This window comes from Crocodylus siamensis, chromosome 2, assembly GCF_052110815.1.
Source record: "Crocodylus siamensis isolate JL-2025a chromosome 2, ASM5211081v1, whole genome shotgun sequence".
Taxonomy (NCBI): Eukaryota; Metazoa; Chordata; order Crocodylia; family Crocodylidae; genus Crocodylus; species Crocodylus siamensis.
The window spans coordinates 181,878,124-181,901,380 of NC_143396.1; the positions used below are offsets into that span (position 1 = coordinate 181,878,124).

The 23,257-nt window shown below is 41.0% G+C and overlaps 1 protein-coding gene across 5 annotated transcripts in view; it reads left to right on the plus strand.

Moving 5' to 3' along the window:
- The window catches only part of KCNQ1 (potassium voltage-gated channel subfamily Q member 1), a 613,215-nt gene that overhangs the window by 186,732 nt on the left and 403,226 nt on the right, over positions 1-23,257 (plus strand). For 2 of the 5 annotated variants that reach the window (XM_090032512.1, XM_090032508.1), the window contains exons 7-11: positions 4,313-4,423; positions 8,571-8,666; positions 12,614-12,742; positions 17,167-17,308; positions 21,859-21,924. In XM_090032512.1, coding sequence (XP_089888638.1) covers positions 4,313-4,423; positions 8,571-8,666; positions 12,614-12,742; positions 17,167-17,308; positions 21,859-21,924 — 544 coding nt within the window. The remainder of the gene's footprint in view (positions 1-4,312; positions 4,424-8,570; positions 8,667-12,613; positions 12,743-17,166; positions 17,309-21,858; positions 21,925-23,257) is intronic. The other 3 variants (XM_090032509.1, XM_090032510.1, XM_090032511.1) reach the window with 3 other exon arrangements.

The window sequence follows — 23,257 nt, forward strand, 5'->3', positions numbered from 1 at the left end:
TTAGGACACATCTACAAGGTCTAACTTTATAGCTGGATGGACTTTTTATGGCGTGGTAATGGCTTTGCATATGTAGCTGGTTTTAAGATAATTGTGCGATACCTGGAATAGTTAGGGGGCTCTAGATAAGTTTAAAAAGCTTGGCTTGTTTGACCTAGCAAAACAAAGACCAAGAGAAGATGTGGTAGAATACTATATATATGTTAGGCAGGGTTAGAAATTAATTTGAAGTACAAAAATATCTAGATGTAAACTAGCTATGAATATATTTTGGCTAGTGATTAGAGGAAGGCTTTTAACTGTCAGGGGACTGAGACTTTGAAACAGTCTTCCAGAAAGAGTTTGAGAGGGGCAAAATCCATCTTGTTTAAAGATGTAGCTTGATCAGTTTGTCTGGAGTTATGAGATGCAGTTACCTTTGACAACAAGCGGCCATAGTCAGTGGTCTTTCCTGATGTTCCTAGTACTTTCTACTTTTCTTTTTCAAAGTAGAAAGAAAATGAATTTAGTATACACATAGGTGTTCTGTATACTGTTCATCAGCTGCTGCAGTCCACCCCAGCTATGGCAACATTATCTAGTTGTAGATAATGGCATAGTCCACATTCTCTTCTTATTTTTTTGTGAATGAAGTGAATTTGAGTACACAAATGCTTTTACTCTTTCTCTGTATATATTATTTAGTTAGTTTATAAGGTCTAATCTACTCTGCGTTATTCCTTATTCACCTCAGGGAGGTGTTATGAGGCTGAACTGGTTTGTGCCTAAAAAGTGCATTGAGATTTTCACAAGGTGTAGGAGAATATTTATGTAACCTGGCAGCATCCAGGAAGATCATTGTTAGGTATTGATTTAAAATTATCAAGTCCACCTATTTATTGTATTTCAGGAAATCTAATCTTTTGTAGCTGTGCAATGTCAGTGTAAAAATCTACCAAAATGGAAAGAAACTACTTTCCATTCATTATGCACAACTGGAAGTCACCATGTCAAATGGCAGGCAGTGAATAGCATAAGAACATTCATTCTAATTGGGAGCTATGAGACTGGGGTGGTATGGGCACTAAGGTGCACAGTTGACAATCCAGAAGTCACAAGTTTGAGGCCATAGCAGAAGTATTCAAAGTGCAGCCCTGTCAGATTCTGACACACCTGCCAATTCTGCTAAATACCTTGTCATCTGAGGACATGAAAAAGGAAGGAAGGTTGGAAGCTGCTTCTCATCTTGTTGGCTGAGCAAAGAGGAAAGCATCTGAATCAATTGATTATAGTTTCATTGCACAGGTTGTGGAAATTGTATCAGTGTGGTGTGGATTTGGATATCCCATAGGGCTTTAAGTAGCTTATACGACAAACACTTCTCCAATATTGTTTAATTAATATAGGGTCTGGTTGTAAGTGAAGAAAAATTCTCCAGAGAATTTTTCACATCCTGAAAAATATGTTTCAATTCTTTTGAGGTACTGTGTTCCAGCAAGAGAGAAAGAAAGCGATTGAAGCACTTCTTTGTAAGGAAATTTCCCAGTACTTGTTTGGCCAATACAGTACTTGTATTAACCTCCTGGTTTTTTGTTTGCTCTCTCAGTTTTGTGGCATCTGCCAATTTTTATTTCCTCTGTAGACCATGGAGTCTTGAAAGCCATGTTTGGCAGCTGCATATCTGCCCCAGTCTGTGTGAGGTGCTCCGAGCACACTGTCAGGAAAAGAAAGCATTATGTCCTTGATTAAATTATGGTCTCTTGTTTTGTCCAGGTGTCTTAAATATGATCCCTTTTCTCTTCAGTTCTGACTAATCTTCCTATTTCTTGTTGTGATCTTGTTGCTTCACATTCCCTCCTCTAGACTATTGAAGTTTAATTGGAACAAGATTAAACTTAACACAGTCCCTGTGGTGACGTGCACCAGATCAAAGTTCTGAAATGGTGAATGAGTACATATGATCTTGTTCTTAATTAAAACAGTTAGCTTCTCCTGCTGATTTGCAGTGAAAATTTAATGTGTGAGCACTTGGATCAATTTAGTTTCATTATGGCAATGCATTTTCAGTGCTAGAGTAGAGGCCATGTCAGTATTTCCATTATAAACTCCTATTTTACAACTGTACAATTAGTATTCTACTCTTTAGGGGCTTAAAACCTGGCTGTAAAAGTTTATGCAGGGTTGAAACTTAACACATGAAGTTTCAACCAGGAAGAAAGATATATATGTGGGGAGAGGGAGGGAAGGAGGTTTGTGTGATTTTGGAATAAAATATGTTTGTGGATGCATTAGAGCAGTAGTCTCAAGGCACCCCTCCATCATTTTTGTAAACTGAGCAGCACCCTATTTCAGATACGAATGTATTTATTACAGTATTTGCCCCCTTGCAGAGGGTCCAGGCGGTGAGGGCAGAGGAACAGCCAGGCAGGGAGAGGTTGAGCCTGCTCTGTATTTGTTTGTCTACTCATCCCTCACCTATCTCTTCATGCTTCCTGTGGTACCCTTCAAAGGATCTTGTGGCACCCCAGGGTGGCCCATCACCCTGGATGAGAATCACTTGCATTACAGGTTGGAAGGGAGAAGAAAATGTAAGCTTTTGTGTGTACCCTGCTTTGGACTCCAATTTTCAAAATATAAATAAAATTAACGAACTTGCACCATTGAACAATATGTATTTTCCTAGTAGTATAAGTAGGGGTGGCAAGAGGGGCGTCTGCCACAGGTGCCAAGTTAGCAGCGGTGCCAGAATTACCTCCTTTCACCACAGAATCTGCACCCTGGCAGAATTATTTTATAGAAACACTCAAAATACCCCTCCCCCACTCTTTTTTTTTTTTTTAACAAAATAAAACTGTGGCATCTTTCCTAGGCTGCTTCCTACCCTACCTAATACTGGTCATAAGTATATATACAAGATGCAAAAGAATGTGCAGGGCAGAACCAAGGGGAGCCTGACCTCTTGTTTGAGATTGCTGTGTCACATCCACCAATTCATTCCTGCCTTATAACAGGAGTATTATCAAAGACGGGCAAGGGCCTCAAGCCAGGCTTTCCATCCCTTGAAAAAATTATCTAAAAAATTAAAACACAGTAGGAGGGGAGACAAGGCACAAGTAAAGCAACTTACAGAGGGTAATTGCTTGAGTGAGTAAAAGATCTTGGATTTGAATACATGTCTCCAGTGCTCCAATCTAGTGCCACATCCAGTTTACCACTTGCCTCTGAATAAAATTAGCCACCCAACTGGCCAGAATTCCAAACTTGGAAATGCTTTGTGTAAATTTGAACTGATCTTGGAGTTTATACCTACCATACTTTTGTTGTTATAGCAGATTCTATTAGTGCTGGAGGGCATGCAAGAAAGCCTCAGTTTCCTGTAAATAATGTCTCAGTACAGCCTCGATAAACCTTGTTATGCTGCATAGGTATTGTGGTAATCTTCACATCCATGTCTTGAAAACCTAACTTTACAGGTATTTCCTTCGTGCTGTAAGTTAAGCTGTCTGTATTTGCTGTTGACGTGCTATGCAAATTTAGTAATTCATTGAACAGGCTGCATTTTTAAGGATTTGTTAATCTGTTTTGCTCAATTTCTCTATGAAATTGCTCAACTTTTGCCATGACAATTTCCATTAATACTAAGCTCTAACGTATTTTATAATTGACCCCTGTAGTCTCATACAGGTTCACTGTATGTGTCCTTCAGATGTAATAGTAATGTTATAGCCTTAGCAAACATCTCTTGCACATACATAAAATCAGCAATTCTGAACTGGGCTGGCAGCTAACCAATGTCCCAGCAATTTCATGTACTCTAATGCTTTCCAAGTCATGACAACTTAAATTAATATTTTTACTTTACAATATACATATACTTTATTGTAATTCAATTTCCTGTACTTTTTTTACACAAGGGGGAGTGAATTGATTTTCCTAACGTTATGCAGATAGTGGGGTAAATCAAAATATAACCAGTATCCTAGTATCTAGGGTCTGGTTCTGGGTTCTGTTCAGAATTAAAGGAGTTGCTGTCTGAGAACATTTGGTAACTGGGACTGTTGGAATAGTTGAAACAGAATTTTCTTTTCAGTTTTTGATTTTACCAAAGTAAAGGGGAGGGGGGAAAAGTTTCATGTGGAACCGGTTTAATAATTACTAATTTTTTTTTTCATTTTTCTTCAGTCTGACTGGCAAAGTAAGATTTCAGTGGTGAAATTAGACTTGCACATAATTCTACAAGTTTAACAGTAACACACTGACTGTTCACGTAAAAATGCCTGATGAGAATGACATTTATGTTTGCTGATAATGCAATATGTATTTTTCTTTATAGGTGACTGTTACAACTATTGGTTATGGGGATAAGGTGCCTCAGACTTGGATAGGAAAGACCATTGCTTCTTGTTTTTCAGTTTTTGCTATTTCATTCTTTGCCCTTCCTGCGGTATGTTCTTTTATATTATTACTGACAGTTTATTTTTGAATGGATTAATAAATGCATATTTTATGAATAACAGTTTCAATTCCTCTGCATACTTTTATAATATCTTAAGTAGATAAAAAGCAGCCTTTCTTGTGTTTAGTTTTATATAAGAATTGTATTTGCTAGAATATTTTGAGAAATGGATGTTTCAGCCTGAAAATGAAATTTTATACTGGAATAACATTTTCTGCTGATTTGAGAGGTGTTAAATAAAGTAATGTATATGTTAATTGCCTTAATGATTATGCTTTCAGTGAGTGTGATAAGATTGATTTAGCTATTAATTCCCTGAGACATCAAACACATTTTAAGCTTTTGCTAAGCACTTTGTTGAATAAGGATGAATTTAAACATATACATTAGTTCCCTATTAAATCAGGATATGTAGGCCCAAAATATTTAGAAGTGTATAGACGTTTCTGTACATGGCTTTGAAAGGATTAAGGGACAGATCAAATCAAACTTGTAAGTGACTAAAAAAGGTTTGGTGGAATTTAGCTACCTACATAACAAACAGCAATCCAGATTATTTTCACTACAGAAGCTGAGCTTCAAAAAACACTTATTTACCTACATTCATGAGGTGCCTCCATATTGGCCTGAAAAGATACCTAAGCATCTTGGCTTAGGCTACTGTGTCTGATCAGAAGTGATCCTGATGATCAGCCATTTAGAGGCTTAACTCACATCTAAGCTCTGTTATGATTGGTGTTGGAAGAATTCCATTTTTATTTTTTTTTATAATTTTGACAGATAAAATCACTGTTTATTTTAAAGCATTTGTTTTGATTGTATTGAAATAAATTAAAAACCAACATGAAGGTCTGCCCCCAGAATGGCAAAAAAACCAAACCAAAACACCAACCAAAAACAAGAACCCCCCCCCAAACTTGAATCTTTTCTAATTTAATTCTTTCTGTCCACTTACCAGTCTCATCAGTAGGCTGCTTTGCCTCTTTTTATAGTTTCTCCCCAGTTCTCTGTAGCTGAGTTATCCCAGTCAGGCAGCAGGAACTCCATTCCATTGCTTTGCATGCCTTCCTCTATGGCCACTGCTTCCAGTCTGGCTCAAAAACTCTTAAAACAAGTGACCTGGGCTGCTTCAGAGCATGAGCGATAGTCCAAGCCTAGCCTCCTAAGGGGTTTTGAGGCCAAGATGGAGATATCTAATGAATTTACGTGCCTGAGTGATTTTGTGGTCAATGAAGGTGAATTTGGATCTCTCTTTGTGACTTGGGTGCCTACATTTAACTTAATTCAGTTTTAATCATTTTAGAGGTGGTTTAGGATCTGGTCTGCAGAAGCCCAAATCACTGCTGACTCAAGGTCTAATTTTTTGAAAGGTGTTTTGGCATCCAGCTCTTATTGATAGCAGTGGCTAAATATTTCTACATATTTGTGTCCTAGGCTCCTAGGAATCTATGTCCCATTGAAAGAAAAGAAATATGGAAACAGAATTGGAAGGGGCCTTAGGGTATAACAGAAACTTTTAATTCTGAAAATAGATGTTATCTAGCTCACTTGTCTGATCATCATCACCTCTGTGACCTCTCTTAAAGAATCATTGGGCACCGACATAAGTGACAATTTTCTCCTGATCTAGCCACAGAAAGTGGTATACAGCTATGACCAAACACAAGTACATAGCTGCAGACTGCTTCAAAAATGGCTGATTGGGTGAAAATCTGAAATCTCATTGCATGAGGATTCAGATGAAGAGGTATCAAAACATGGTGTCTTCTGTAAATTGTCTTCCTCCCTGTCAGCCTCCAAGCTGTTTTTGAATGGCCAGAGGGAGGGAGTGGAAGGAGTTCAGTTTAGGGTTTTTTCAACCCCCTCTGGATGGTGAGGCAGATGTATTGGAATGAGCTCCCTTTGACTCCTTTCCCTGCTCCCATTCTGAAAACACTGCAGCCTCGCAGGGAGGAGGGGCATTGCTAAGGGAAACCACCTGCAGGCTGCAGCCAGTAGCTAGATTCCCCTCCCCCCTGGAACCAACAGTGAACTTCTGTTTGGTCTGGGAGATGATTGCAACTGAGAACACTTCCTGCAAAGCGTTCTGAGTTACAATGAGGAGCTGCTCTTCTCTCTGTGACCACAAAATACATTTCCTTTTAGTTTCTAGATGAGATCTACTGTTGAGCAGCACAGTTATTTATGAGAAAGCCAAGGTACCCAACTGATCTTGTACTTGTCTACCTTGCTGGGAAGATCAGATGCCATTATTCACTGTTGTTGTAATTCTCTGATTTGTATAGTTAAAGGACATTGTATAGTCAGATCCCAATTTTTTTTATTGTCAGGTTATCAGTCTCTATATTAAATATTACCATAGAGATGATCTCATCTAAACAGATGACTTGGACCATGCTTACTCATAAAATTAAGGATTTTTATTATACCTCAGGGCTTTTTCAGGTTGAATGATACCATGCATTCTTTTTGTCCATGCTCCACACTACCTATTTTTCTACATGTAGAAAAACCAACTATTATTTATGGGAGAACAACATTTCACTTGTGTTATGTAAGTGCCTACATCACAAAAAGTAATCCAGATTAACCTAGGGTTGGCAAGCCAGTTAATTGATGGATCAGATAACGTTAATTGACTGCCAGTTATTTGACCACAGTTAAAAGTTGTCAAGTATTTGTGGAAACCAAGAATGCTTTTGTGTAAGTGGTGGCCTACCTTTTTAATTATATTATAGTGTCATCTGGTAGGAAGGGCAGAAGTGAGTGCTTCTGATCTCTCAGCCCTGCAGAAATCAGGACAGGCCCATACACACACACACTTTTGCTCCATTTAGGAGCAGGCACCCTCTCCTTCTCTTTTGTGAGCTCTTCCAGAGGTCCTCCAGCCCTTCCCCCCATTAAGCCACCTGGGACTGAAGCAGCTACTTGGTACTAAGCAGCATGAGAAAGCTTATCCTACTGGCCATCTGGTGTAACTGTAGGCATCTCCAAATGCAAACTGCAAAATGCTTAAAGAGTTGGCTTGCTGCCTACTTGGTATAATTTTATTAAAAGCTGACTTTTGTTTTTTATAGTTGCTGTGGGTATTTTATTTTTGGTGGCGTGTTGGGATAAAAGCCAAGGAAAAAGAAATTTGTTCAGTCTTGAATATTATTCACATTTACACTTACCTAATATTCATAGTTATAAAATTTCATGACAGTTTTTTAGAATTTAAACTAGTGTTTCACAGGAATAGTTATCTCAGTTCTTTTTGATAATTATCATAAGTATCTAACTGACTGGAGATTAAAGCCTCTCTCTTCCTGCTCTAATAAATTAAATCTTAAATATTTTACTATTATTTGACAGCATTTGCTAAGTCACTTAACTGAGCACTTTTTGACTGGTCAGTTACTAAACACTAGATTAACTCCTCTCCATCAACTGAGCTACAAAAACATGTATGTGCCTAGGTACATGAGTTCCCCCATTTGGGCCTGAAAAGGTACCTGAGCATCTCGACTTACATGGATGATGAAGGCATGTATGAAAAAACCCTCCATTTGATCATTTGCCTCTGAGGGGCATCAGATGATATGCTGATAAACACAACTGTGGCCTATCAACACTAGTCTCTGTGTTGCTGTCATTGGTGAGAACCATGGGACCAAATTTTCTAAACCCAATGCAGTAAAAGTTTGCTCATGTCCTCAAACTGTAGAACATCTGTAAATGACTTTTCATTACATTGAAAGATAGGCAAGCCAAGGTTAAAGTACTTTCCCAGATTCTACTGTTTTCTCACACAAGCATTTATGTGGTTTTCAGACTGTGAGGAATACCATGTATGCCAATTCACTAGCTATTTGAGCTATAGACTGTTGAAGTCAATAGAAAGGGTCCTACAGACTCTGACAGAAATACTACAGACTTGAATCGGGCTGCAATAGCACTAACCTTTTATGCTTTGAGAAGTAATGCCAACCGTGACTTAAAACTACTGCACTATTAAGTCACTTCCTCTAAATAATTAGTTTGGTTGTTTTATGATGCTGAATAAAACTTATATTAATATGAAGTAATTTAGCCAGGGTGTTGATATATTTTTTTCCTTCTAAAAATGAGATCTTTGTTTTCTTTCTTTCCACAGGGAATTCTCGGTTCAGGCTTTGCCCTAAAGGTGCAACAGAAACAAAGGCAGAAACACTTTAACCGTCAAATTCCAGCTGCTGCCTCCCTCATTCAGGTACCCAGGCTTCTACATTGCAGTTCTTACATTTGCCCTTTCAATTTAGGTTCATGTTTTCAAAGCTGCCCAAGGGATTTCTACAACCAGTCCCCTTTAAAAATTTATTTGGGAATTGGGAGTGCAAGTCTTTTAGGTAGTTGCATAACATTCATGCCCAAGGTGTACAAATTATGGACAGAGCAATTGGGAATCTTCATTTGCAAAGTGTACCATGTGGTTTAAATCCACTGGGCATTTATACACGTGCTCCAGGAGGGTGGTTTAATTAAAGCGGCTCAGAGAGCCACTCTAATTAAAGTGCCCAGAGTAGCACGTGTATCAGCATCCCCATGCTGAAAAATGGTGGCAGGGTGCTTTAACTAAAGCTCATTAGGTGAGCTTTAGTTAAAGCACCCTGCCACCATTTTCAGTGCAGCGATGCTGATACATGTGACGTTGGAGTCTGCTGGAGCGTGGTAATTATCACGCTCCAGCAGACTCGATTAATTGAGTCTGCTATGACATGCTGTAATTACAGCATGTCAGAGCAGCCTCACTGCATGCGTGTAGGCATCCACTGTTCCAAATTTCTTGGAGGAGCTAGTGGTTTGATATGAGTTGTGTCAGAATGAACACTAGTACTGTTCTTTGATCTTTCTTTACTGAAATAAGAGATCAACAGGGATTCATGCCTCGTTTCCATTGAAAGCATATTTTTTTCTTTTCAGAAAAATCTTGATCTGAATCTGAGCAAAGTCAAATATGCCAAGTTTTCTTTTGGTACAAACTTAAAAAAAAATTCATGGCACAAGAACCAAAACAAAAATTTATTTTAAAAAAATTCTGCTCTGACAGGAGATTGCCATGTAACATTTAGATACTCTTGTAGATGCAAGACCCTGATGTTATTTCTGGTAGAACTGTAGGGTTAAATACTGGCTCCAGTGGAAGCTATGAGAGTTTTGGAACTGACTTCCATGGGGCCAGGATTTCACCCAAGGTAAATACTAGTATTTTTGAATTGTTACTGCTTCCTTATTTTGATGTCCTTATCAGACATTGGAAACTTAAATGATTTTGGATAAAGGAGGCAGAGCACAAGAGAAATGTAGACCAGTACCAGAGCCATGCAATTTTCATCTACATATGAACTTTTCTAAATTCAGCAGTGCCCAAATTTGGAGTCCCAGCTGAGTTCCTTTATAGAAAGAGCAAGTTAGCTGTACATTTGGACCATAATCTGAGGAATCCAAAGATTAATGCAGGAGGTGGTTTAAATCTAGGAATTTGCTTGTAGCACAGTTTGAGAAGCAAGGCTCCTTGGTAATATCTTTATTGGACCAACCATATAGTTAGGAGAGTTGTTGGACAAGTTTTTTGGCATCAGGTGCCCCTCCTCAGATTGGAAGGAGAAGTAGATTCCGGCTCAGCTAAATCAAAGAAAAGTTTCTATGGAAATGAAAAGCGTCTGCTTGGATGGAAAAGGGCTTTGAACTAGGAGTGAAGAGGTATGAACAGGAGTTGTTACAAAAGTGTAGCGGAATAGGGAATTTAATCTGGTCTGGCTAAGCAGGACCATTCCTGCAAAAAGCAGACTTATTCAGATGTTGACTATCTAAAGGCAAGACAAAACAGTTGAAATTAGTTTTCTTCCTCTGTCTTCTTTCCTGCTCCCCCATAGAGTCAATATATTCCTTAACATCTGTATACAATTCACAGCCCTGTTAATGGAAATTTTATTCATCCATCAGGTGGACCATTAGATTCTTTATTTTCCAACTTCCTGTATTCACTTCTCTTCATTTTCTTCCCTACCTTAGACTTATCCATCTTCTGATATTCTCTAGTGCTGCCCTCCTTTATTCTTTTCCTTCATAAAACTAGGGCTTGTTCTCAAACCAAGGGGCCCGAGGTGATTGCTTTAAAGAATTCTGAGCTGTGTGAGATGCTGACTCCTGGCTTAAAGTCTGTGGCAACACAAATAAGATGCAGTCAGACACTGAAATTAGACTGATGGAAGATCTTTGAAGAATAACATGTTTATTTATTTTAGTCATATCTTAAGGCCTGTGCTTTATAGGGTGTTTCCACAAGTTACTTTATTTGTGTGATCTGGCGTCTGAAAGCTCTCTACAGCCATGACTTAACACATGTTCACAGATGCAGAGTGCTTTTAAAATTGACAATCGTGAAAATTCAATCTTGGATAAATCAACTATTAGATGAAGTTGCTGTAGAGCAGAGTGCCTTAGGGAAGAGGAGGGGGCAACATGCAGCTGCTGGCTGGGGTTTGCCATGGCTGGAACTGGATGAGGGGTGGCAGGGTGGAATGGGGAGCTGGGCTGGGCTTGTGAGGTAAGAGGGCTCCATTCCACCCCGTCTCACACCCCTAGCTCTGGCCACAGCAAATCCCAGGTGGCAGCTGCCAAGAGGTCTGTGCAGGGTGTGGGGGAAGGGAGCCCCGCTCATCTCGTGGGCCCAGCTTGGCTTCCCCCAGTACCCCAGCTGGGGAAGCTTGGGGGGTCCACAAGTCGAGGAGGCTCCATTCCACCCTTCTCCTCACAGCTCTAGCTATGGCAAAGTTGAGCTGGCAACTGCTTGCTGCTGCTGTCAAGAGGCTCAAGCCAGGTATAGGAGGGCTCCCTTCCTCTGCCTCCCACCCAAGCCTCTTGACAAGGGCAGCATATAGCTGCCAGCTTGGCTTTGTTGTGGCTGGAGATGAGGTGGGGGTGGGGGTGGGGCTGGGGAGAGGGACATTTTGGAGGCTGCTAGAGTACTGCTGGCTGCCCAAGGTGGTCTGCCTCAGCAGGTGAATGTCTGTTAGGTCCAGGGGTAGGGGGTGATCTCTAACTTATAGTGCTTTGTATAAAGCGCCGTGTGTTAGAATGTGGGCCCTAAATGTCTGTAGGCAACCATAGTGCTTTCCCTTAGCTTACAACTTAACCTTGCATGGCTTTAGTACCTTGAGATGTATACATATTTCTTGGCTGCAGTTCTGTTGTACCCATCTTATGGAATGAGGCTTACATTTTCAGACTTGGGTGCTCAAAATAGCCACCTGTGTCCTCATACTTAGGAAATGGGACTGGAAGATGCTAACTTCCATGAAAACTGGGCCACTGGACCATTTGGATGCCTACCATTAAAGAATTGGGTGCCTAGGATACCGCTTATATGAGAAGCCTGACTTTCAAAGGTTTGAGATCCCTCTGACTAATTGGGAACGTAGTTGCCTGATTTTAAGCACCTGCTCTTGAATATTTTGGCTTAAATATATCAGTGTCTTTGGTAAGCCCTAAAATTGAGGAAAGCAATGCCTCCTAGGAGAGGGCTCCAGGGCAAGTTGGTGTGAGATTTTATTTCTTGACCTGTATCTTATTTTGTGCTGTGTGCGCAGAGTACATTAGGGAAACTCCTCAGCCTGCCTGTGTAGAATAGTTTGGCTATTTCTGTGAGAGAAATATCTGTTTAGCCTCTGAGAAATCACAACCCAGTAGGCTTGGCCCCTCTTTCACTGTACTGTCTGTTTATTTTATCTAGTGCTAGTGACTTGCAAGGATCAATGATTTCTTTTTCTTAACAACATATCAGCGAGGCAGGAAAGTTTTATTCCTTTTTTACAAATAGGGACATAAAGAACAGAAAGTGGTATATCCAGGATCACACAGGACCTGATTGAGTCCCAGAGTCCTACTGTCTAGGTAATCCTTCCTTTCCTTTTTTCCTGACTTAACCTATTGCAAGTAAATGATATGCTTAAAAAAAGAACATTTTCTCCCTTTTTTAGGGTTATCAAACTGTTTCAAACTAGTTGGATTTAAGTTAATAAATGAGGATTTTCCACAAAAATTTCAAATGGCAAACTACTCTACTCTTGTAGAGAGGAAATTGCAGAATTTGTGTTTTAAGAAAAAACTGTAGCGAATAATTTATTATAGTAATTATTTTGCTAACAACTATTTTAGACTGCGTGGAGGTGTTATGCAGCAGAAAACCCAGATTCTTCTACGTGGAAAATATACATAAGAAAACCTGCTAGGAACTATCATTTGATGTCACCAAGCCCAAAACCAAAGAAATCTGTAATGGTATCGGTAACTAATCTTGATTTTCTTTCTTATTTTGGTAGTTCCATTAATATGTTTATACAGATTATATTGAATTTGCTTTTTTCCCAAAAACAGTGAACTGTATTTGTATTTCAGGATGATACTTGGTCTTAAAGTTTCACTTTCATATCAGCGTTGGGATTTTCTTCATAAAGCATTTATAACTATAGCTTAATTTGCTGTGATTCACTGGTTTGATTTTGATAGGTGTCAAGTTTGGGGAGGGAGCAGGAGTGGCATAACTCACTTCAGTCAATCAGTAACTGAATGTATAATGCTGAAAATGAGCAACAGGAAGGTACATACAAACTTTCAGTGAAGGAACTTGCATTGGTAAAAAATAAACCAACCTGTGTTGCTGATCACATACTATTTTTATGGTTTAACCTATCTTGTGTACAAATACATATTTCCTTTGGGACCACTTAGGCCTGAAGTATATATGTAGTTAAAGAGTCACAACTATTTATATACAGTATAAATATAATGAATAACTTGCTAGGTGAGGAACTGAGTCCTACTCAACATGATTTGGATGAAATTTGGAAAGAAAAAATGATGGACTTTGTGGACCATGCTTTCGGAGCAAAAACGTCCTATGTTCTTGGTCTTCCTAACTTTGACGGTACAAGCAGCTACTATATATTCTCACATATAACCTACTCCCCAAATTGGGGATAATTGTGTTGCATATGAGGAAAAGGCCCCCCATGAGTTTGGGCACTTGGTGGCAGGGGTGGAGGGAGAGGCAGAATAGCTGCATCATTAAATGCTATGGCTCCCAGAGCCACAGCCGATAAACTCTGCCACCGGTTTGCATACCGCTCCTAGCCCCTTGCCCTGCTGTCAAGTATCTGGAACCATGGGGAGCTTCCCACCCGAGTGACGTGCAGGAACAGGCTAGAGCAGGGTTTCTCAACTAGTGGGATACATCCCACTGGTGGGACTCAGATCATGGCAGTAAAACTGGAAGTGCCACGGTGGGACTTCCAGTTTTGCTTTTGCATGCTTCAGTTGGCCACTGGGGGACCTCCCCTCTGACCCCCACCCCCACCCCCACCCTCACTCATCGACTGGTGGGACTGGGATTTTTTGCCCTTACGTAGGTTGGATGTAGGTGCAAAAGGTTGAGAACTGATGGGCTAGAGCACATGCTTGGCCTGTGGCAGAATTGGACCCACTGCATGGCCTCAAGTGCTGCCATGGCCTGACTGGGCCTATACTGCTACATGGCCCCCAGTACTGTCATATTCATATTAGGCCCAACCCCACCATGTGGCCTCCAGGGGTAGGTACAAGTGAATCAGTCCCCATCAAATAGCCCCTAGTTGCACTGTGGCTGAATTGGAGCCAGCACTGCCATGTGGCCCTGGCATCACCATGGCCAGATTGGGCCCTGCCACACTGCCTCCAAACTCCCAGTCCCAGTGCTCCAAGCATGTGGTCCCTGCCCCACAGTTCCCCAGTCCCAGCATGCAGCACTCAAATCCCAAGCCCCCAGTTTTGGTGCACAGCTCTCAAGCCCCCTACTCATGGTCTCACAGTCCTGGTATGTGACATTTGGCACACGGTCCCAAACCCCCAGTGTGTTGCCCCCAGCCCTCAAGCTCCCAGCTCCAGAGCACAGCCTCAAAGCCCCTAGGCCCAGCATGTGGCCTCCAGTCCCCAAGTCCCCATTGTGTAGCCCCCAGCTCTCAGTCCCCCAGCCCTGATTCCCAGCTCCAGCATGCAACCAGTAGCTCCCAAGCCTCTAGCTCCAGCAAATGGCCCCTGGTCCCAGAGATCCCAGACCCCAGGTACTTACTTGTACTCCTAGGTAAGATCTCTTTTCCTTCCTTGGTGTTCCCAAAATAGCGTGTGTTATATTTGGGGTTGGGTTATATGGGAAAAAATCTGGTCTCTTAGGAGAGGCCTAACCCTGAATTTAGAACCTCTCCAATTTCAGAGGGGTAAGATTCAGTCCTCAGTGATAACCCACTGAATCTTGCCTCTGTAGCTTTGGTTGTAATTGACAGAGGCCTACTTTAAGGTTATGGTTTGAATACAGCTAAAGTCTAACAAGCTATTTTGCAAGATTTCCATTATTTTAGTCTGATATGCAATCAGAACAGTCAGTGCTACCTAATCTGAATGCTAGCCAGCATTGAGTCTTGAACCCCAAATCTTTTCTCAGTTCAGTCTGCAATTGCCAACCTCCCATAAATATAAAAGACCTGGACCTATTCAGATCTGGTTCTGAACTGCTTCCAGTTTCAAGGCTCCGATGTTCAAATTTGGATTCTTGTCAAATAGTATATATAATTTACATAGAAAAGGTATATTAAATGTATAACTGTAAATATATTAAATTTAGGAAAATCAATCACTCAAAATTTAGGAAAAAGTTAGGGTCTGGATTCTACTCCCTCCAAGTTTCTCTGGACTGTAGACTGGTTGGTGCTCCTGACTCTCATGCTGAAAGTTGAGTCAGAGCATTATAGGGCATGTCCATACTGCAGTCACTCAGTGTGAGTGCTAGTAGCAGTCTATCTGCAGCAGTATGACACTCAGAGCAGATTCATTTATGCAGTTTCTTGGGAGGGCAAATTAGCTAATGCTGAGTTCCATTTGCCTGAGCTAATTTTCTAATCATCCCCCAAGTTGGCTACTTTACATGAGACATCGTGGTCACCTGGGCTAGGGACAGAAGTTGCACATAAACCAGTTACAAAATGGCTGAAACTGGTTAGAAGTAAACCTGGTTGAAAGTAGTATTAGACTGATTGAGCTCAAGCCAAACTTCTCCCTCAGACCCCTTCCTGGTTTAAGTTAAATCAGAGTCTCCCAGCATTCCAGTATGCTCTGCCGCCCTGGGTGGGGCTAAGCTCTCTGCTCCAGTGGAGCAGGGCTGGCCCTACTTTTGCAGCACAGGTGGGCAGGGGTGGGGGTTTAGACCACTTCCAGCCCCCCCTAAGGCAAAGGGGGCAGGGAAGAAGTTTATTTTCCCTCTCTCCCCTGTCCCACCAGGCATTTCTCCCTCACTGCTCCAGTGGCAGGGTGTGGCCAGCCCCAGCAGTTGCCTGAAGTGAACTGGCCAGAGAGGGGGTTTAATTCCTCCTTCCCTGTCTGGACCTAAGCTGGGGTCTTCCTGGCGCTCCCCACTTGCTGCTGCAGCAGCAGGGTCAGGGGTGTGGCCAGATGCTGGCCAGCATAACTCCCTAAGGCAGAGGGGGCAGGGAGAAGGTTTATTTCCTCTTCCACCCTCTGCCCTGGGTGGGACTGCAGCAGGATCTGCCCACCCTGACCACCACTGCTGATCACCTGCATGGGGTAAGCAGCAGCATAAGCCCTCTCCCAGCCCCTTCACCTAAGGGGGCCATGCCAGGCAGCCTCTGGCCACGCCCCCACCCCTGCTCCTGGAATGGTGAGGGGGAGCGACTGTGACAGGGGCTTTAGCCCCCCTTATGGCTTTCCAGAATGCAGGCCTCTTTCTGAATAAACCCCCTCACTGCCCCCTATGCCTCCAGGGGTCATGCTGGCTGGCATCTGGAATGCCCCCACACCTGCCACTACAGCAGTGAAGGGGGAGCACCTGGTTTGGGTCCAGACAGGGAGGAGGGAATTAAACCCCCTTCCTGCCCAGTTCACTTCAAGCTACCACAAGGGCTAGCCATGTTTCTCCCCCCCCCAGCACAGCTTCCCTGCAGCTGAGGGTGCGCTCTAGTGTCCACCGGCTCCTGGCCTGAGTCACTACAGGCGTGTGCCTGGATTTCCTCAGTCCAGAGGAAATGTCTGTTTACTTCCAAATTGGTTCAATCTAGGCAGGTTCGACTAACCTGCAAAGATTGAATCAATTCAGGCTCTGGCTTTTTAAATGTCTGTCCCTAGCCCTGGTGAAAATACCAGTCTCCCCCCTCCCCCATTCCCAGTTTGATGGCTGATCCCCCAGCAGAACATTTATGAGTAGAAGGCCATGGTTTGGAACTGGGTTCATCTGTCCGAGGCTCTGCTTCTCTTGTAAGGGACAAACCACTCTGTTACACACAGATAGTGAAAGTGAATATTTTAATTCAACAGAAACTGCAGGGGGCAGATATAGGTGAGCAGAATGCCATTATTCAACTTGGATTGGTCCAGGGTGCTGGGATTAATTTCCAACTTTTGTAAAAATTATCATGAGTGGAGGGTGTTAGTGAATACAAATGGTGAGAATCTCTTTGATCTGGTTATCCTCTAATTAAGCTTGTTTGTTATTTATGGACATTTATACACATGCTCCAGGAGGTGGGGGCAGCGGGGCACTTTAATTAGAGTTGGTCCAAGAAGTCTTATAGTCATATAATCATATATATTCATAGAGAAATAGGGCTGGAAGGGACCTCCAGAGGTCATCTAGTCCAACCCCAATCTAATTTGTATTCATTTTTTAGGTGAAAAAGAAGAAGTTTAAGCTAGAGAAGGACAATGGACCTTCTTCCCCTGATAAAATATTAACTGTGCCACACATCACTTATGACCATGTGATGGATGACAGGAAATCTGACTTTAGTATTGATGCATATGACAATTCTGGTAAGATATTCAGTTATAACATAACAGTAATGAATTATTGATTAATTACACACAGGATCCTAATTAAGATGGTCAGCATACATCTAGAACAGTGGTTCTCAACCCTTTTAGACTACAGGCAGTCCTCATGAGATTCAAGGCACCTTTCAGAAAATGCCAGCTCTTGGCTTTCACTCATTTTTTGACTAGGGAAAAATAACAGAGACATTCTTTTGTAGCAAAGAACTCAGAAAGACTGCAGCAGGTCAGAATTTTTTTTTATTCCTATTTGACATCCTTGGGTTTAACTTGTAGATTATGGGTAGGTGTTTGCACACCTAACAGTACTAACATAGTGGGGCACTCTGTGGCATCCGTAAAAAGCATCTTGCGGCACCATTGTTGAGAATTACTGGTCCAGAAGAAGGGCTTGTGGTAGAATATGCTGCCTCTTCTTTCCCAGAAATACTTTTTCCTCTAGCTTTTGCCCCTGTCTGGTCTTGATACAGTTCAATAGCTCACTTAATGAAAATGCTCCACTATAGTTTTTTTTAGGCTAAGTTTAAATATTGTCTTCCACCTGCAAGTAAAATTACTTTCTCTGTGCCTAAATCACCTGCTTTTCAGTTGATAGGGTCTTGGTTATCAACTATATCCCCATGATCTCTACCCCAAGAAGTTCAACCAAGCTGTGTGCTGTTCTTGCACATTGGCATCAGAGAACTGATAAACCCATAACTTCTGATCTGCCACATGCAACCATGACCTCTCCCTTCTTGTAATTTATTGGTTATACATTAAATATTTAGATAGAAAGTGACAGTGCTTTATATGTACTTGAAATAAATATAAGCCATCTGTGTAATTCATCATTATAAGGGTTTTTGGGTAGGTAAAGGGAGGAAGAATGTTTTATAGTTCTGTGTTAATTACAGTTTTTTTAGGCATGTTAGAAGTCATACATAAAATAACTGATTACAGTATATTTCTTTTTAAAGCATATTGTATTAGAGACTGTTAATTTCTGTGTTTTAAGTGTTGTAAAAATGCTCATAGCAAATGAAATACAATTTTAAAGGTACATTTTATAGATCATTTAGATTTTTAAGCTCTTACATTTTTTTCATAAAATTGGCTGACTTGACTTCATGCTATGGCAATTATAATGAGATGATTAGAGTGTTAATTGAAACCAGGCATATTATAGTTCAGGAAGGAACACTCAACTGTTTATATCATTCTGGGTGTACTACTGTCCTGTTTTACAATCTTTCTTCACTTACAGGCTTCCTGGGCCTCTTTTGAATGATTAACAATTACATCTTGTTCAAATGGTTTAGTGGTTGGAAGGCAGATAAACTTTGACCTGATTCTATGGGCCAATCACTGAAAAATATCTTATCACTAACTGACATAATATGCAAGCTTTATGAAAGCCTATATTTATCAAATCCCTTTTTTGAGATTTTGAATCCTTAAACATATTAAAGGGCAATGTGATTTGTGGAGAGATTACTAATACTACTTCAGAATGAGCTCTTTAGCTGTCAATCTAAAATGTTCCATTTCTTCTGACACTTATTTTATCTTCTTTTTATCTGTGTTTTTTCCTCTCAAAAACTCTTACAAGTATACAGGAAAAACAGGAATGTTAAATTTGCTTGGTAAGTTGAAGAAAATTAATTTCTCTTCAGCATGCCAGACTATGACTATGTAACATTATTTGAAGTGCTTTTGTGTGTGCCTAGTGACAGCTTGCTAGAATTCCTTTGCTACCAAAGACACTGTGATAAACTAAAATAGACCTTGCACATCTGGTCACAATCACAATTTCATTACTGAGGGAGAAACGCAGGAAGCCTGTTTATAAATTACTTGTTTATAAAGTGCTGGATACCATCCATTCTCTTGCATTATTGCATCATAATCAAGTGCATTTAATACTCCATCATGAAGTGATCAAACAACCAGTAACTGAGCTCACAAACCTTTAGGCAAACAGCACTTTCCTAACCAGAGAGATGAGGGTACCAGCAAAATTTCCAGACTTGATCTACTATATTATGCATTCAGAAATTACATGCATAAATGCTTGCACCTGTAAAAATGCATGGAGGCATTCATATAGAGATAAGCACCTGAGAACATAAACCATGTTTTTTACGGGAACAGCACCAGTCTAAAGTCATTGACCTTTCAAATCCCCGTACATATGTGGGTTTTTCTGAGAGGATGCATATAAGAGCCTTCTTAACAAGGAATCTTTTGAACAAGGTTTAGCATTAGAGTTAGGTCTGTGAAAACTCAACAACACTTTGGTGGGAGGGCCAGGAGTTGCATGGAACTGACTGCAAACACTTGAAGACTGGAAAAAATCCCATTGACTTTAATAACAGAGAACTTGGTCCAGGGACTCTAGGACTTTTGTTATGTTATCCAAAAATATACAGTGCTGATTTCTTCACCCTACTGGCACAGAGTTCTGGTGCAGAGGAGATGAAGAGGCAACAGTGTTTAAGTTGTAGTTCTTTGTTCCTCTCTGACCACCCCTGTTTTAAGTTAAACCTGAATCTCCACTAGAGTTTTGACTTGCATGAGCAGAGCAAAATGGAACTTCTTTCCACCAGAATCATTCGCTTGCCCAATCCTCTACCTCCACACTCTAAAAATAAGGTTCCTTGCTGTCTTTACCTGAGGCAATGCTACATCTCTAGTGATGACAGATGTGGTAGAACAAGCCGAGGATGGGGAGTAGTAGGAAGAGTGAAGTCATTTTTGCTTGTTTTACATTAGCAACACTGGGGAAATTCACTAAAGGAGGGTTGCCAGCCAATTTAAATTAATTTTACATTTGCTGCACAGGCACATAGTGAATTTGGTAGACATGGGAATTCAGCTAGCAGTGTTCTCACAATAGTTTTAGGGGAGAAAAAGAAAAGCAATGAGTATATTTACCCCTGCACTCAGCATAAATACTTACTATGCATATACACACACCTATATTAGAAAAGTATTAAGATAGCAAAGTGAGGCACTCAGAAGTTAAGAAATGCAGAAGTAAGTTTCCCTATGTAATCTTAATGTAGCCCTCATTTGCGTGCATTGCGATCCAGTCTTTAATTACATGACCACCCATCTTTTCCCCTACAATCTAATCAGCCAATTCTGAAAGTGAGGTTAGGAGAAAATATGCTGTTTACTGTTTTTATTTTTTACATATCTGTTTTCTGCACAAACAGAGTATCAGGCAAAATGGAACCTCTCTGGGCTCCCCAGTCCAAGTCTTTACCCCCTGGGTTCTGGTCCCAGTCTCCCTGCCAGTCTCTGTCCAAGTCCATTTGCCCACCCTGAGTCCTCTCCCCCATCCACAAGATTCCTTATCTGGTGCTGTCTTCCAACTCCCTCTCAGTCCCTCTCTTTCTACCTTGGTTCACCTTGTTTTTGCATTTGCTTTGTAATCAGGCTGCTTCTTCAAACACTGAGAGCAGAGGGAGACAGTCTCCTTGCCCATAGTTCCAGTGACAAGCTGTTCAAGGGTTCTTGGGAGTTAGGAGGAGAAAATGTAGAGACAGTTCTGTCCAGCCATTGCAGCCTTAGGCTAGTCAGTCTAGTCAGCACACAGGAGTTGAGGAGGAGATGGAGCATGTGTATGATATGATTAACACCATCAATTAAGACCTTCTATGGCAGAAAGCTTGATTTTTGGGATCCGGCATAAAAATTGTTAGAACTCAATTGCACAAGTAAATTAACATTTGTCAGTGGCCATAGTCTCATAATTTGAATTAATTTAGGCAGATTTCTCATGGGACCAAGAAAATGTGCACCCCAAAAGGGAAGGCAACACCTCTGATAAATATATGACCCCTGCTCCAAAATATGATATCAGCAGGACGTTTAGAAAAAACAGGTGTAAAAAATAAAAAGTAAAAAACATTTTCCCTAACCTTACTCGTAGACTTGGCTGAAACATTTTGATTGAAGTTTTCCCAAGATGTTCAGCTAAAATTAAGTTTGGAAAAATTATAAGCACTTGAAAATAGAATCAGGCAATTTACATTGCATGCAGTACTTCCATTTTTTCCTGTTGTACAAAAACTTAACTATGTGTGATGCCTACTGTACACAGTAGTAAAGAATACTAAAACCCTAAAAGAGAGCCTACTCCTTTTGTGGTTATCCACTTGTGAGAGGTAGTGCTCAGGCATACCACAAATGTGGCAGGGAGGAGGCAGAGCTACAGTCACACTGTCCAGCAGAACAGGTCAGGCACTTGAGGACAGTAACCTGCAGAAGACCTATTTCTGCGGTGCACAGGGATAGTTCTAGGAGGCAAAATGCCTCCCCCTAGTGGTAAGTTAGTTTTAAATAAGCCCTGGAATACACATGCAAGCATTTTAATTAAGAATTTAATAAAAATTTCTTTCCCAATTTTTCTATTTTTTAATTTTAAAGAGGACAGACCCAACACAGACTTTGAATTAAAGGCATGTGAATGTCTCTCCAGCTGTCTCTTTTTTTCCCCTCCTTTCTGTCTGACTCTTGTTGTGTACATCTTTCCTATGACTCAGACCGTCAGCATTCCTGGGCATCACTTTCTGCAGAGCAACAGTCCTCCAGTGCTCCTTCTTCTCCAGGTAAAACACATATTTCAATGCTCTGTCCTTTTTGCAATTGCCAGTAATTAAATCCTTGCACTGCCGAGTTTGGAGTTTGCTTGCTATGTCTGACAAAATGGTAGAGTGGAAGTAAACTTTTTTCCATGCAGAGAATATAGAGTTCTGAACTTCAGTGTTGTAACCAAAAATTGAAATGTTTTGTAGAAAGTAGACACTTTCCATGAAAAAATTTTTTTGTGGGGGAGGGAATGAAAGAAACTTGCTGAAGGGAAAGATTTCAACTGTTGGAAAAAGATCTATATGGGTACATCCAGACGAGTGTGCACATGCACTGATGTGCATTTCCCAGGGCACATACTTAAGCTGCTGCTTTTTGCCCCAGGGCATGCCCCTGCACACGTGCTCCAGCACATGGCAACAACTTGTGCTGAGTGGGGGTAGGGAAGGCTGGGGTCACCACAAGTGCTGCCCCAGCAGCCTTATCTTGGATCCTGGGGGCCTCCCGGGGCAGCAGTGGTTCTGATCCAGCTGCACAGAGCCTGGTCAGCGGCCAAAGCATGGCTCTGGATGGCCAATCTCCAGTTCTGGTGGTGCGCACTGCTGCTGCATGTGCCACACTACTTTTTTTCTGTGGCTTTTTTGAAAGTGGGATCTTCCCATGTGGCAGATAGGGGCACATGTGCTGTGTGAGGTTTACAGTGCCTCAGATAGCTTTGAGCCACCAGAAACCATACATATGCACTTGTCTGGACACACTCTGAGTCTCATGCTTGCATTTCAAATCATGTGACATGTAGGGAGGCAGACCCCAGTGAAAATCTTTCAGCCATAGTATGTATAATGACTTAAATGAAATTTCCCTCGTCTTTTCTAGTCTTTATTACTTTTGTGCTACATGATCCTGTAAAAAATTCTTCTAAAAAACATGTCTTATTTTTTAAACATATTCATAGATAGTAATGCCTCTCAGAGACAGCTACCAGAAGTCCATCAGTTGGGGAGTTTATTTTTTTTTACATTAAATGTAAAAGTTTACATTAGATGTAAAACATTGTGTAAGTAGCAGGAAGGCAGGTGTCTGATCAGAGAAGAGTAATCTTTGATGTTGATAAGCCTTTTTAATGGTCTTTAAAATTATTTTTAGCTGACCTTGAAAGGTCTGAAATTCTTTTTTTTGTTCTAGAAAAGACTTTTTAGAAAGATTTCCAATATTCCTTAATGTCAGATATACCAGAAATGGCATGAAAATACCTACTGTTTGTTGTGTTTTGATACCTGTACCCTGGGCTGGAGCCCAGAGCTACCTAAATATGAACAACTAATACAATATTTGAAATGCAGTTAATTGCAT